The sequence below is a fragment of the Eleutherodactylus coqui genome, chromosome 10 (assembly GCF_035609145.1).
Source record: "Eleutherodactylus coqui strain aEleCoq1 chromosome 10, aEleCoq1.hap1, whole genome shotgun sequence".
Lineage (NCBI taxonomy): Eukaryota > Metazoa > Chordata > Amphibia > Anura > Eleutherodactylidae > Eleutherodactylus > Eleutherodactylus coqui.
In genome coordinates, this window is record NC_089846.1 from 22,916,872 (window position 1) to 22,933,864 (window position 16,993).

The window sequence follows — 16,993 nt, forward strand, 5'->3', positions numbered from 1 at the left end:
CTGCAATTTGCTGCCCGCGGGCAGAGGATCGCTATGATTCTCCGCTCGTGGACAGGGGGGCTGCAACGCTATGGAAAGCATTCACTGCGTTCCCTGCGGCCGGATTGTCGTGGACAGGCAGCCATCATGTTTCTGATAGCATCTCTGGAAATCTTGTGAGACTACATTTATCAGAGTGCACTGCTTGTGAGAGGCCATACTTGTAGTGTTGGCCTTATACTACTGGTATTTATTAATATTTACACAGTTTAATGTCTCAAAGCTATGAAAGGATAGAACAAATAAGAGGAATAAAAATAAGGGATTCACTTTGTTTCACCAAACTGAATCTAGACTTTCGACTCTTCAGAGTAGCCCCCTCTAGCTGATATAACAATCCAGGCCTACTAGAACAATCCAGGCCTACTAGAACAATCCAGGCCTACTAGAACAATCCAGGCCTACTAGAACAATCCAGGCATACTTTTTACAGTGTATTCAGATATATTGTTCCGAAATTTCTTCCTATCATTGTTGCAGAAGTTTCCACAATTATGCCGCATTTGTAGGTTGCTTTGCTTTCATCCTTCTGCCCAGTTCTAATTTGAAACAGCCCTGCCCATTTCCGCCACATGCAGACATACCCCAGCAGTAATAGTGACCCCCCACAGCGACCCCAGCGGTAATAGTGACCCCCACAGTGGCTCTCAGTAGTAATAGTGACATCCCATAGAGGTCCCAGTAGTAATAGTGACATCCCATAGAGGCCCAAGTAGTAATAGTGACATCCCATAGAGGCCCAAGTAGTAATAGTGACATCCCATAGTGGCCCCCAGTAGTAATAGTGACATCCCACAGCGGCCCCCAGTAGTAATAGTGACATCCCATAGTGGCCCCCAGTAGTAATAGTGACATCCCACAGAGGCCCCCAGTAGTAATGGGTGGCGTCAAGATACACTAATACTGTGACATCCCACAGCGGCCATGTTTCTTTAATGGTATAGGAACCTGACTGCCACCTTGGCTTTCTTGGCAATTACTCTGTAGGACAGACCTACACTTCTACGGCATGTGCGGGTATTTCATACGGATTTCCGCAGTGGATGCACTGCGGGTCACCTTAAAATTATTATTTTTCCTTGCGGGAGAGCGCAAAATGCGGATTGTTTCCGCGCGGATACACTGCGCACCCCACCTCCCAGCCTTTTCCCCACCTCCCTAATTGCTTCTAACCTTCAAATCCATAGCAGAACTGCAAATGCATTTACATGTATTTGCGGATGCTAAGCTCCTAATTGTCTGTATTTTTGGTTAATTGCCTTTTCCTTGTCATTATGATAGCAGTGCTCTGCCCTGAAGAGCTAAACTGTCAAAATCCTGCTCTAGAGGGGGTTGCAAACACATATAGGAATAGTTTGCATCCAATTTCAAACCATAATTTGATTTCAGTGCTGCAGAGCTGCCGTTCTTGATGTGTTTCCTGAAAAAAGCCTTTTGGGTAAATTCATAAATTCAAACTATTGTTGCATTTCAAGTTGAAATTTCATAATATTTTTTTATGTTTTTACCTTACATTTGAACCTTTGAACCATTTTACATTATCTGCTGCACATGAACTGTGTAAATGTAAAAAATAACTGGAAAAGTTAAGGTATTCCAATCTTTTGACTGGTAATGTAGGTCAACTGGCAACCTGTGAGGAATATTTTTTTTGGCATCCTACCCATGATATGAAAAAAACAATATATATTGCACTTATAGGCAGTCAGCCTATCGGTGCAATATAGGCTGAGAGCAGCATGCATACACTAGAACAGCTCATTGAATAAATACTGTAGCAGAACCAAGCACATAACATAATTACAGAACCAAGCACATAACATAAATACAATACCAGAATCAAGCTCATAACACAGATACAGTCCCAGAACCAAACTCATAACAATACAGCATCAAAACCCAGTTTATAACATGAATACAGCACAAACTGACTCTAGTACATAGATACAATACCAGAACCAAGCTCATAACACAAGTACAGCACCAGAACCAAGCTTATAACACAAATACAGCTCCATACTCAAGCTCAGTACATAGATACAATAGCAGAACCAGGCTCATAACATTAATACAGCACCAGAACCAAGTTCAATACATGAATACTGTTGCAGAACTAAGCGATTGTGTTGCAGATGCGCCGATGGGGGGAAAAAAACAGATGGCCAGCAATATGGGAACCTTCACTAATTCAAGTGTTGTCCCTCAGCTTTCCTAGAGTCCTGCATGGCAGATCTACATAAGTATACAATGATATGGAAGTGGCATCGGTGATGTGAGGTAGAGCATTTATCAATAAATATATATTATGCCCAGGGGCATAACTATAGAGGGTGCAGGGGATGCGGTTGCACCCGGGCCCAGGAGCCTTAGGGGGCCCTTAAGGCCTCTCTTCTTCATATAGGGAGCCCAGTACTATGAATAAAGCATTATAGTTGGGGGCCTTGTTACAGGTTTTGCATTGGGGCCCAGAAGCTTCAAGTTATGCCTCTGTGCAGCATGGTTTAGGTATGGGTACGGGTACAGATACAGATAGAGGGGGGGCCCAGCTCACGTTTTGCATCAGGGCCCCTGAGCCTTTAGTTACGCCCCTGATCATGCCATTCTGGAACCTGGAAAAGCTGGGTGGCAGGTTGCGAGCTTGCACATTTACAATACTTAGTATGTTTTTTCCCTTTCATCATGGGGGTGGGAGGTCTGATGTTTCCTGTAAATGCTTGCATAGTAGTGACTGCAATATGACTAGTCCTCTTTAATATCCGCTCTGGGAGGACATTCCCTTGTTAATAGCATTCATAATAGTACAAGCCGGAGGGAAAAGCGCAGCCGAAGTAATGCCCCCGACACCATCCTTAGGATAATCGGCTTATTGATGATGTGACTGAGAGACAGAACAGGACACATTGTGTTCGATGGCGGCAGATCTTCTCCTTAAAGTCACACCGTGTCCACAGTGTTGCAATATTTCATCCTTGTTTTGTAATTTCCTGATTCCAGAGAACACAATCCTGCCTCTATTATCCCCTTCTCAGCACTGTCGCTTGACATGTAGGTCGCCCTGGCACAACAAGGATCGCCTGCCACGTGCAGCTCATACTGGAGTATTGCAGAAAGAATTTTGTGCATTATTCTTGGCAAAGGACACACAAAATCCAGAGTTCACGATGGGAGATGCGGGGAATTAAAGCCGTAAGCCCGAGCAAAAAGGAGATGAGTCAGGCTGATCCTGCCATGTGGCCCCCACTTTCCTAGTGGAGATATGGGGGTATTTAGTAGGAAAGGTACAGGGAGAGTTGGCTAAAAATGCTGTCGAAGCATGGACTACTGGCACCCATAAAGCTGATGACCGGGTGTATGGGAACCTGTACGGTATGGCGCTCGGGCCCCTGGGGCCCCCCAGAACATGAATCTCTATTTTGTATTGTGGCCTCCGTAAGAGAGAGAGTAAAATCCTTCTGCAAATTTGAAGAGCAGCAGGTGAGAAGCCGAAATTCGCTTTCCACGTCTCTCCAAGTCCCGCTGCTAGGACTGACGTAAGGAAAGTGTCCTTCTTCTGCTACGATGAGGACAGATCATCCAGGAAGTCGTCCGTTGTCTGTAGGAGATTCAGGTACCGATCTGCATTGAGAGTCCCTGGGTTGGACACAGGTCCAACAAGGCGATTGCGCCAAATTCCAATCCATACCTTCACACTGAAATTTGGATTGTCTTCTGATTGGCTCGTGCTCATACTAGTAATTTGCATTACATCTGCACTGAATCAGCGCTTCGGCGTTTACTAACACAGTCCCGCAATGATAGCGTCAGTCCTGAACCATACTGTCGAACACCTCCATCCATGTATTATAGCAGAAGGAGGACACTTCCAGTACACTTTCCTCATGTCATAGCAGCGGTCCCACAGGACTTAAGCCCCATTTACACGCAAAGATGAGCGCTTAAAATTCGTCAGAAACTGACAGTTTTGAGTGATCATTTTGCATTGGCTACTAATGGGCTAGTCAGCCCATTAGTAGCTAACTAGCTTAATTTGCATGTATTTAGAGAACAGTGGGTAGTCTGTGCTCTAAATACATTTGCATTGGGCTGCCGGCTGCCTACAATGCTATCAGCGCTGCCCGGAGAGAGCACAGCATGCCGTCTCAGGGAGGAGGATTTTATGCTGACCTGAAGTCAGCGATGAATGAAGAGTGCATGGTAAGTGCACGATGGGCACGTATTTACACGCAACGGCTATCACTCAAAAGCCGCCGTTTGGACGAATTTTGAGTGATAATCTTTGCGTGTAAATGGGGCTTTAGAGAGACGTGGAAAGCAGATTTCTGCTTCTCACATGCTACTCTCTCTTACAGGGGCCACAACACAAAATTGAAATCCATGTTCCAAGCCCCAAGGGTTCTGTGCCTCATACCATCATGTAGCGCATCCTGTTCAAGTACACTATTGTTCTTACAGTATAGGATACCAGTACTGAGATATAGCACTGGGTCCGTCTTTTTGACTACACCCCGTATAGAGATCTGTGAGTGGCCTGATTATGCCACTGTAGTGTCTGAGCTAGGGATAAAGATCTGACTTGGCTCCACCACAGGAGGCAAAGAATGACCACACATACGGTCTGACAGGAGCTGTCAGTGCACCTTCCTTATGGCCCATTTACCATGACCTCTATTATGAGAGTATAATACTACAAAGAGAGTCATTTTTATCCCACAGATGCCACAACATTAGGCTAAATATCTAGTTTTGATCTTATTTCTTTATAATAGGCATAAGATACACTGTGCTGCCTGACACTTTCATGGGCCGAAGAATGCATATGGCTGTGTGAGTGCAGGGGAGAATTTCTTGATACATTGCAGCGAGGCGCTGCAGTTTATTATGACATTCTTGGATGTGCAATCATTCCTTTGTTCTCTTATTTTTCAGCTCTATGCGATGAGTAATGTGACAAGTGAATGTCGTTGTCTTGAACGGTGTGCATGTAGGTGTAGGAGTTGGGCGATTTCCATGGTAATCCGCCTGTCATACCCACATATCACGCTCAGGAGTTTTGCAGCTGTTATATACTCTGGTTCTGCTGGTAAGCGCTGTCTCATCTCCCTTTTAGTCACACTTCCCACTTGATGTCTCGTAGATGAAGACATACCTTCATGATTGCTGGTGGACTTCACAGTCATTTGTTGTACACAGAGGATCGTGTCTATTGATTATTCCGGCTGTGTTGCTATGCTTTATTTCTCCTGTGGAGGTGCTGCAGGAAAAATGAGCATTAACACTGAAAATGACGTTTTACAAGTGAGTCCTTCAAGATTAAAAAATTGCTGCATGTCCTATGGAAGCTTTAAAAAAAATTGCATCACACTGAGATGCCAGGCGATCTGCATGTGAGTGCGATGTAATTTTTAGCATTGCAAACCATTGGAAGCACTTGCAATTTTTTCAGGCATGTGAAAAAGGCAAGTACATAGATGCAAAGCGATGCGTTTTTTTTAAGCAAAAATGCATCATGCACGCATCGAGAATCACAATTTTACAAGTGCAATATCAGTTTGAATTTCTCGGACTGTGCTATTTGGGGGATTAAAAGAATGCAGGCTATCTATAAGCAGAGATGGTGAGGGAACACTTAGCTAACTTAAATGAATTCAAGTCTCAAGGTCAAGATGAATTACATCCTAGGGTACTGAAGGAAGCAGCAGAGGTAATTGCTGAACCACTCGCCATAATCTTTGAAAATTCATGGAGAACTGGAGAAGTCCCAAAGATTGGAAAAGGGCAAATGTTGTCCCTATCTTCAGAAAAGGGAAGAAAGTGGATCCAGGAAACTACAGGCCTGTGAGCCTGACTTCTATCCTGGGAAAGAGCTTTGGACAAATTATTAAACAGCATGTATGCAAGTACTTGGATGAAAATGGAGTAATTAACCAGAGCCAGCATGGGTTTAAAACAAACAAGTCATGCCTGAGAAATTTCCTTCTATGACAGAATCACCGACTGCATTGATCAGGGAAATGCGGTGGATATAGTATATCGTGACTTTAGTAAAGCATTTAACAAAGTATCTCATACCATACTTATTGAAAAAATGACCAAATATGGGATTGACAAGGCAACTGTTAGGTGGATTCAGAACTGGCTGAGTGATCGTACTCAAAGAGTGGCCATAAATGGCTGCACATCCAAATGGAAGAATTTATCAAGTGGGGTACCACAAGGCTCTATCCTAGGCCCAGTGTTGTTCAACATTTTTATAAATGATCTGGAGGAGAGAATTGATGGGAAACTTATCAAATTTACAGATGACACAAAGCTAGGAGGGATAGCTAACACTAGGGAAGAGGGAGAGAGGATTCAAAAAGATCTAGAAAAGCTTGTACAGTGGGCGGCGACTAACAGAATGGTATTTAACAAGGAGAAATGCAAAGTCCTACATCTGGGCAAGAAAAATGAAGAAAACACATACAGAATGGGAGGAATTGGGCTAAGCAGCAGCACATGTGAAAAGGACTTGGGTATACTAATAGATCATAGACTGAACATGAGTCAACAATGTGATGCAGCAGCCAAAAAGACAAACACAATTCTGGGCTGTATTAAGAGAAGCATAGAGTCTAGATCACGTGAGGTCATTATCCCCCACCACTCTTCCTTAGTCAGACCTCATCTGGAATACTGTGTCCAGTTCTGAGCACCCAGCTTTAAAAAAGACATAGACAAACTGGAGCAAGTTCAGAGAAGAGATACGAAGATGGTGAGCGGTCTGCAAATCATGTTCTATGAGGAACGGTTAGGCCCCCTGTCCACGGCAGTGTATTTGCCGGCGATAAACTGCCGGCGAATCACGATAAAGCGTCGGCACCTGCTGCAAATTGCCCCGATTCTCCGCGGTCAGCCTATCTATTAGATAGGGCTGACCGGCGGAGAATCGGTGGCGGCTCCTGCTCCTGGGCGGAGCTTCGCCACGGGATACCGCATCACCCGTGGACAGCCGGCCTTAAAGGACCTGGGAATGTTTAACTTGCATAAAAGAAGGCTGAGAGGAGACTTAATAGCGGTCTACAAATATCTGAAGGGCTGCCACAGTGCAGAGGAATCAGCCCTATTCTCATCTGTACAAGGAAAGACTAGAAGCAATGGGATGAAACTGAAAGGGAAGAGACACAGATTAGAGATTAGAAAAAAAAACTTTCCGACAGTGAGGGGGATCAAAGAGTGGAACAGGTTACCACGGGAGGTGGGGAGTTCTCCTTCAATGGAAGTGTTCAAACAAAGGCTGGACAAATATCTGTCTGGGATGATTTAGTGATCCTGCACTGAGCAGGGGGTTGGACCCGATGACCCTGGAGGTCCCTTCCAACTCTATCATTCTATGATTCTATGACTGATCTTGCGCTCTCCCATGCGAATGCACGGTAATGTACATTCACAATGAAACTGATCCACGGAAAACTTGGATTTTATGTCGCACCCCGGGGTCAGGGATCTAATTTCCATACCGGGAGCTGTAGTCATGAAAGGGTCAGGGTTTATTCATAAAGCAGCCGGTCAGTGTATGTAATCTGAGAAGTACAATTGTGGCATCCGGTGAAGAATACTGTGTGTCATGGAGGCAGGACTAGTACAGGACCAACTCCTTGATGCCAAGGACACGTGGTACAACACAGGGCACTGGCTGAAAGCAATGATGCAGGTACAGTTGAATGTAAAAATCATTGGCACTGGGCACAAAACCCACAGCATGTAATCCTGATGCCAACTACTAGGAAGACATTTAAATGACTGCTGACACTATGAGACACCCATTTAAATGAGATTATATACCACCTCTCATCCATTATGGAGCACGTGAAGTCACAGAACAGTACATGCTTCATAGAATTCTAGGGGAAATCATGCGAGCAAGGCCATTTTTTGCATACAAATGTACCCACGAGGTCATCCTTAAAGGGGTTGTACCTTTGACTTTTTATCAACTATTCACGGTGATAAAAGTCTTATCAGTAGGGACCCCACCACTGATAGATACACCAATCCCAAGAACGGGGGTCCCGTCATCCACTCTCATGATCATTGCGGGCTCCCACTCGCAGATGCGTTGAGAGTGAATGGAGCGGTGGTCGCACATGCACTGCGCTGCTCCATTCATTTCAATGGGCCTGACGGAAATAGACAAGTACAAGCGCTTGGTTACCTCAAACAGTGCCACTGAATGTGAATGGAGTGGCACCGCACATGCGTAACCATCTCACCATACAGTCTCCTCCTCACTGAGGGGTTACAGAATAGATCGGACAGCACCGATCAGAGTCAGTACATAAAATTATGTATGAAGAAATGGAACTTACCCAGGGTTCAGCGGGTTCGTATAAGAGATACAATCCACTGGTACCTCGGAGTCCAGGTGTGCTTTTTATAATTGCAGTTGTCCTTGTGCATCCCAACAATATCCAATAATATAGAGGGCAGCCCAGGAAGATGTGCCCAATTTCCTAAATTGGGCACCAATAGTATATGAAGAGGATGTATGCAAAAAATGCTAAAGGTTCTCTGCGATTAATTAACGATTAATTATTTAATTAATTCTGCGATCTGAGAACCTATTGCATTTTTGGCATACATCCTACTCACTGAGGGGGTACAGCAAGCCTGCAGTGAGGGGGATACGGGACCCCTATTCTCCGGATTGGTGAGGGTCTTAGTAGTGAGACCCCCACCAATCAGAGTTTTGTGAATAGGTGATAAAAGTCAATTCTTGTACAGCCCCTTTATTTGAGCATCTGCTCCTACAAGACACCCTAAAGTGCTTGTACAGGATTAGGCAAACATGGATGCTTTCTTTTTCCCAAAACATCTCTGCAGGTTGTATATGGTATTCTAGCCCAACCCATTCACTTCAACACCAGACACAACCTGTAGGCAGGTGTGGAGCTGTTTTTTTGGAAGAGAGCGGCCATGTTTTCTTTTATCCTAGTCATCTACGTTATTCTTCATCAATTAGAAGGAGTCAACTGGCTAAGTGACACCTCAATATCTCCTTTACTGTAGTAAGTAGAGAGAAGATCATGTGAAATGTGACACAAGGTTTATGAACTTCATGGATTCCAATAATCCCTGTGCCCTCAACTGTAATTGGCAATTTGAGAGGCCATAGGCCATTTAGTAGATACAGATGGGCGAGGGCTGTGGAGTCAGTAAGCCAAACCTCCGACTCCTCACTTTTCCCAGACCCTGACTCCTTCATATAGGCTTTTCATCACCGTTATGATCCTCTGTAGAGGCGGAGCGTCACTACTGAGCATGTGCAGAAAGTGCAGCACAGAGTCATCCCAACTAAACGCCTTGAAGAAGCAGAATAAGGATACTTCGTCTAATGGAGAGGAAAGGCAAGAACTGATTTTCTGTTGTTGTTTCCACATCCTAGTTATCAATGTTTTCAATAAATATGGACTTAGATGGATAGAACACATATTTATAGGACATTTCAAACCTTTCCTAAATTCCAATTAAAAATAATAGGCAATTAATTAATGATACCATATTTATAATGTATATATTTTTATAAACCAAAGTCAGTCTATTTCTACCGACTCCACCAAAATGGGACTCTTAACTCTAACTCCACGACTCCGACTCCACAGCTTTGTCTGAGGTTATGTGTAGACGTACAGCTGCAGTCCAGAGGAATACTATAAGTGGCAACCCCAAAAAAGGATCCAAGCACTATCGCTTACCAAGGCACGGCCACGTGAGGTGGGTCTACTGCAGATTATTTGTGGCCGATTTCATGGATTGGGTTAGCAATTACAGGGTTACTAGCACATCATTGAACACAAATTGGGTAGGACTGGAAATAATGCATCGGCCACTCAGGAACCTGAACCACCGTTCGCAGAGCAAAGCCAAAAGAAAAAGCGTGGCAGCATAAATGGGTGCAAAAAGTAGTAAAAGACAAAGTCAAACAGCTACGTTTTGAGCCTGTAGGTCTTTGTCAAGTTCCTAGCAATTGACTACCTGTCCAATGGATTAACCTATCCATTTATTCATGCAGCATCAAAGTGACCAATACCACCGCCTCTCCAAAACTACTCACTGCATTATGGATCCAAGGGCCAACCATGTGGGCACTTCTGGCCACTGCAACTAGGAATGGGAGTCACATTCTTGCCGTACCCATGCAGGTGTTAACTGGAAGAGAAAACTACAGTCCACAACATTAAAATTGCAATACCAAGAAGGACAAGCCGTAAGGTTATGCAAGGAAGTAGAAGATGCCACTAAGATGTACAATTGAATTTTCAAGCACCTAGCTCCAATCTCTGGCATGTGGGAGGGTCTTCAATGGTATAGAAGCCAAATCGAAAGCAAGTGTTTGCAGCCACATGAAACCACAAAATTAGGATAAAGTCTTGTGGTATGACCTTGTGATGCCTCCTGTTCGTTGACGTGCTTGTTTTCACCAATTGTTGCAAATGGAGAAGGACGGAATCCTTAAGTTCAGAGACTTTGGTTTAGCAATCCGGCAGATTGCTATGCAAATAGGCCAAGAGGTCAGCACTGTTCAACGTTGCATGTCCTACTCGTTGGGAGAACAATAGCGAACTTGAATGACAGCACTGTAGCGAACCTCTGCACAGACAGATCGTCAGATTAGAGCAATGGCACGTAGTAATCCGTTCTGTACTGTGAGTGGAATTGGATGTCCCATCCCAGACCTAGGGAGTTGACCAGTGTCTACACAAACCATCTGAAGGCCCTTGCATGACATTGAGCTATGAGCCAGATGATCCATTCTACACCACCGCTCTCAAAGGCTATCATGGTGCAAAGCAAGCCAGCTATGAAGGCGGGAATGGAGGTCTATCCTCTTTAGTGATGAGTCCTGCATTTTTCTCAGACTCAATATGATTGGTCTGGAAACCATGTGAGCAAGACGATGAAGAGGCCTTCATGAGGGAATGTCACACCAGTCCAGTTCCCTGGATTTTAGTGTGGGGTGGCATAATGTATGGCAGCCGGAACCGTCTAGTCTTCATTCCAGGTAGACTAACGGCTCAGCGTTATGTTGATTAGGTCATGGAGCCAGTGATATGGTCTTTTTTCCAAAGTGTCTCAGGAGCTGTTTTTCAACACAACAATGCCAGGCCACATGTTGTTCGTGTGACTGTTGGCAGCCTGTGTAGCCTACACATGCTACCCTAGCCTGGGACATCAGTGATTGGCACCTGCCAAGGGAGCTGCCATTAGCACATGTCGATGATTTGCGTGCCCAAGTGCATTCAGCGTGGCAGAACATTCCTCAGACAACCATTAATAACCTCATTGACGGCAAGCCAAGGCATGCAAGTGCGTGTATTTCTGTGCATGTCGCTCATACTTCATCATGAATGAATTGAGATGTTTTGAATATTTTGTTTCCATTCTCATCATTTGCATATCATGAACATGTCTATTGATCCAGCAATTTCCATAATTCAACGACTTTTCCTACTTGGTGTTGCAGTTTCAATGTCGAAAAGTGTAGCATTGCAAAACCAGGACATGTGTGTGAAAATCAGATGATGATTCAGTAGTAAAAATGCAAAAATCACATCGCACTGGCATGAAACTCGCATTTACACGCGAATGTGATGATGACTTTTTTCCTCCATACCATAGGAACCAATGGGCAATTCCTGAAGAGAATTGCTCAAAAATAGGACATGCTGTGATTTTTGTGATCTTGTATCAGTGTGAGCGAAAAATCACTCAAGTAAAGTAACCTATTAAGATCAATGGGTTATTTTCCCTTGCAAGTTCCATCCATATTGTAATTGGATGGAACTCGCACAGAAAAGTCGTTTGTGTGAATACAGCTCAAATCCGGCTCAATTTGAGTCACATTGTCAAGTGGTACGATAAGAAATCCTTTAGGGAAGACAAAGGGTTAAAGGGGCCAACCAGAGACAGAAGGTTAGTACTGTGTACCAGTGAGAGTTGGAGTAGACCTGTGTACCAGTGAGAGTTGGAGTAGACCTGTGTACCAGTGACAGTTGGAGTAGACCTGTGTACCAGTGACAGTTGGAGTAGACCTGTGTACCAGTGACAGTTGGAGTAGACCTGTGTACCAGTGACAGTTGGGGTAGACCTGTGTACCAGTGACAGTTGGGGTAGACCTGTGTACCAGTGACAGTTGGGGTAGACCTGTGTACCAGTGACAGTTGGGGTAGACCTGTGTACCAGTGACAGTTGGAGTAGACCTGTGTACCAGTGACAGTTGGGGTAGACCTGTGTACCAGTGACAGTTGGGGTAGACCTGTGTACCAGTGACAGTTGGAGTAGACCTGTGTACCAGTGACAGTTGGAGTAGACCTGTGTACCAGTGACAGTTGGAGTACACTTATGGCAGATCTGGATCCCCATGCAGAATATAAAGTAACCCATTGCTGTAAGTAACGGATGCTAACTCTTACAAGGAATCCTACGGGAAGACAATGAGGTAAAGGGGCCAACCAGAGGCAGGAGGTCAGTACTGTGTGCCAGTGACAGTTGGAGTAGACCTGTGTACCAGTGACAGTTGGAGCAGACCTGTGTACCAGTGACACTTGGAGTATACTTGTGGCAGAGCTGGATCCGCATGCTGAATACAAAGTAATCCATTGTTGCAAGCTGATCGATGAATTGTAGATCTATCAGGTAGAACCGCAACGGATGCTAACTCTTATGACAAGGAATCCTAAGGGAAGACAATGGGGTAAGGGGCCAACCAAAGACAGAAAGTCAGTAGTGTGTGCCAAGGACAGGTGGAGTAGACCTGTGGCAGAACTGGACTCTTATGTGCAAAATAGAAATTAACCCATTGTTGTAACCTGATCAATAAATTGTAGATCCATCAGGCAGAACCGCAGCAGATGTTAGCTCTTACGATAAGAAATCCTAAGGGAAGACAATGGGGTAAAGGGGCCAACCAAAGACAGAAAGTCAGTAGTGTGTGCCAAGGACAGGTGCAGTAGACCTGTGTGCCAGTAACAGGTGGAATAGACCTGTGGCACAACAGGACTCAGCATGGTGAATATAAATTAACCCATTGTTGTAACCTAATCAATGAATTGTTGATCCCTCAAGCTGGATGTTAACCCTTTCTATCATCTTGGATGATGACCTGACATCCACTTTTCACACTCTTTACAGAGCGGAGGACATCTGCGCAAACAGGAACTGACATTATTACTTTGCGCCAGGATGCTTCGCCATTCCTGACCCAGGACTAATACCGCCGAGGGGTTAATATGCCTATAAAACAGGATGCAGCACGAAAAAGCAAAAGGACAGTATTCCAGTGAGATGGGGGGTGGGAGAAGCATGTGCGAGGGGAAAATCCAGACCAGATTTTAAATACATCTGACGTGAAATCCAACGGCGAGGAGAGAGAGTCAGATTTCACATACACAGAGGGGAAAAAAAAAGGAAGAGAAAGGAAGAAAAAACTGAAGGCAGGAGGTACGTGGAAGCCAAAAGCATCACTAGCAAAGGCAGGGAGAACAAAAGAAATGACACGGTGCGAGGTGTAGAGGTGCTCGCCTGCATGGAACACAAGGCGTGATTGTGCACCCAAGGGTGCTGGCACGGCGCTGTACATAGAGGAGACGTATCATTGGACCGTACTGCTGTTTTTGGGAAGCGGTGCCGCAGAGGATTTAAGGAGAGCTCAGGACAAGGAATGAATTCGAACAGAAGCTGACCTTCCTTTAGGCAAGCAATCTGCTCCCTTTGCAGAAGAACAGCGGGAATGATGGATTAGCAATCAGACTGAAACCTAAGGAAAGCGGTGGGAGGATGGTGAACCGTGGACAGAGCTCCTCTGGGATTTGCTGAGGAGCAACGTCCTATAGTAAAGGATTATAGAAGATCCCATAGACCACATTTGCTTCTAGCCAGGCGTGCAGTCATACTGCAGTGTCTGCTCAGTCCACAGCGGCTTCTCCTGCTGATACAGCACCCTGGATTACCAAAAGACTGCAGTTTTTTTTGGAGGAGGGAGGCGGAAAAATCAAACCTATGGATATTTAAATCGAGATTTCATCACCGCCGCACAAGGAGACGGATTCATAGCCTGAGATCGTGTGCGGTTGTGCAATCAGGGGTCAACTGCTACTTCTTCTTGTCCATGTTCTTCTACCAATGCCTGGAGCCTCCTTATGTCTGTGCCGCCAGACACCTCTCCTGGCTTCCCATATGGTCAGAGGGGAGAGGGTGAGCTGGCAGTTAAAGGGACGCAGCAGGCCTGTCCCCTCTACCCTGCAAACATGCAGGTAAACCGACCCAGGAGCACGGCGTACACTTACCCACCATCAAGTACCAGAGAGGAACCCGGATCCTATGCCAAGCAGTTCCAAGCTAGGCGCTTCTCTTATCATATTGGGGGGGCTGCACCTGGTCCTGGCACCCATGTACTTCACAATGATGGTGAGTGACCCAAACCTTAAAATTCAGTATTCTGCATCATCTATGCTATAGTAGGCATCCGTAGCAGCCACGTAGTATCTTGTACTATGTATATACAATGCAGATAGACAGAACAGGTGATTAGAGCTGTTTTGCTTTTTTTTTTTTTCTGGAACACAACACCACATACTGGTCATTAATGGTACTGCATCTAGGTTAAAATGCAAAAAATGCTAATTGCCTTTTATTAGGTGACTTTTTAGGAATGATAATCTTGGGCTGAGATTATTTTTTTTATTGTATGGTGTTGACATCGTATTAGTATGGGAACTAAAGTGGTACAAGTACACTACGGCTGTCAGAATCATTACTATACGGACGACGTAATCTTAGATATACAGTAGTATTGGTGCATCCTCTCCTCTTCCCCAGCTAATGCACAGATGCTACTGTGTTGCATATAAAAAGGTAGGATTGATCCACCCTGGAGCTGCAAGTCGCATATTTAGCAATAGGTGAATCAGTCCGTCTGACTTGAGGATTTGCTCACCATTAGGATATATTGGGATTGGGCAAATGTTTTCGGGATGTTGAAATGCTAAATTGATTTTGCCCATTGTTTTGCTTGGGGGTGGCAAATGGGTGGCCTTAGTGAATCGGGCATATGGGTATACTTGTATTACACAACTCACCCTATGGGGTGCACAACTCACCCTTATGGGGTGCGTCCCTGCTAAGATTTGGGAATGCTTCTATTTTATATCATGCAGCAGTAGGATCTATGCCCCTTCGCCAGTAATGTAACGGTGCAATGATCTACAGTCGAAGTTGTTCCTATAGACTGGTGTTCCCCAAACTCCATAACCCCCCAACAGGTCACCATTTGAGGATATCCTATAGCAAGAACACCTGAGGCACCGACATTAAGGTCTCATTTGCACGGGCTTATGCAGTTTTTGGACTGTGAATACACTGCGTATTGACTGCGCTTCTGGCCCTGGTAGCGTTTAGTTTGCAGATGTGTTAACTGCGTTTTTAGCGCACACGAAAAAAATGCAAGCAGGTCCCATTGATTTTATGCACAAATACGCAATGAATATGCATGTAGCTCACGTATCCACTGCATATTTGCGGAGACCGATTGGCTGCGATGGACTATTTAGGTCCGTATTAATAGGAAATGCTGCGTAAATACATGTGTGAAAAACGCAGGTCTGAATGTCTCAACGCAAACCAATGCGGATTCAGTGCTCCATAAAAAACACGTAATACGGAGCGTATTTACACCCATGTGAATGAGGCCTAAGGTAGTCGCGAGCGAGTTCTGTGAGTTGCGAAATGCACAGAAATCACACGTAAAAAGAACACCTTATTTCCAATGGGCTAATTCGCATGAGCGATTTTTTTTTCCGCTTGCAGCGAGATCAATAAATCACAGCATGCCCTATTTTTGGCCCAAGAATCGCCCATTATTTACTATGGGTGCATGAAAAAATTGTATCGCCCTCGCTTGCCATGCAATTTGGATACGATTGCAATGCCTTTTCTTTGCATTCTAAGTATTGGAACTCTGTACGATTTTTTTTTTTTCATGCGCGTGAAAATCACGCGTACAGCAGGCGATGGAATATGTTTTTCTTGCAAAACACATTGCAGAAAAAATTGGCAGATTCACAAGTGCGACATCGGTCCGACCTTCTTGGACCACTTGGCCGTGCAAATCCAGCCGAATTACATCACCTTTTGCAATACTAAGGAAATCCTGATCGCATGACCTGTCGGATGTCGTGAAGACTGGAGTTTGGGGAAAACTGGGATAGATAGTTTAGTTCCGTTGTTGCATAAAGGCATTCTAACCTCAAGTATGTCCTTGTAGGAAATGGATACACTAAGCAAAGTGGTGTGCCTACATTTCCGAATACGGTCGCATTCCAGATTGCATCATGCTATTCAGCCAATTATATCACAGCCGCCCCTGATGCGGGATTATATTCCCTAGCTGTGTTGTGCTGAAAGGATATCCTGATAATAAATAATGGCGGCCACACACATTACGGTCTGTGCGGCCCAGATGCTGACGTTCCCGTCTGTATGACCACATCCTATGGGATTCCACCAGTCCAGTACAGCTGATATACAGGACTGTGCAGAAGTTTTAGGCAAAGTAAGGAGAAGTGTTAATAGTTTATTTTTGGTGTGACCGCCTTTTAAACCTTCACAACAGCATCAGTCCTTCCACATATACTTGCACACAGTTTTTGAAGGAGCTCGGCAGGGAGGTTGTTCCAGACATCTTGGAGAACTAAGCACAGATCTTCTATGGATGTCGGCTCGCTCAGATCCTTCTGTCTCTTCACATAATCCCAGCCATGCTGGATGATGCTGAGATCAGGGCTCTGTGGGGCCGTATCATCACTTCCAGGACTCCTTGTTCTTCTTTACACTGAAGATATTCTTAATGACATTGCTGGATGTTGGGGGTCGTTGTCCCGCTGCAGAATACATTTGGAGCCAATCAGACATCTTCTCTTTT

At 44.8% G+C, this 16,993-nt stretch overlaps 1 protein-coding gene across 1 annotated transcript in view; it reads left to right on the forward strand.

Moving 5' to 3' along the window:
• The first annotated feature begins 13,395 nt into the window (after positions 1-13,395).
• Positions 13,396-16,993, forward strand: part of FGD1 (FYVE, RhoGEF and PH domain containing 1) — a 113,751-nt gene continuing 110,153 nt past the window's right edge. The window contains exon 1 of the mRNA XM_066580558.1: positions 13,396-14,481. Coding sequence (XP_066436655.1) covers positions 14,214-14,481 — 268 coding nt within the window. The 5' untranslated portion in view covers positions 13,396-14,213. The remainder of the gene's footprint in view (positions 14,482-16,993) is intronic.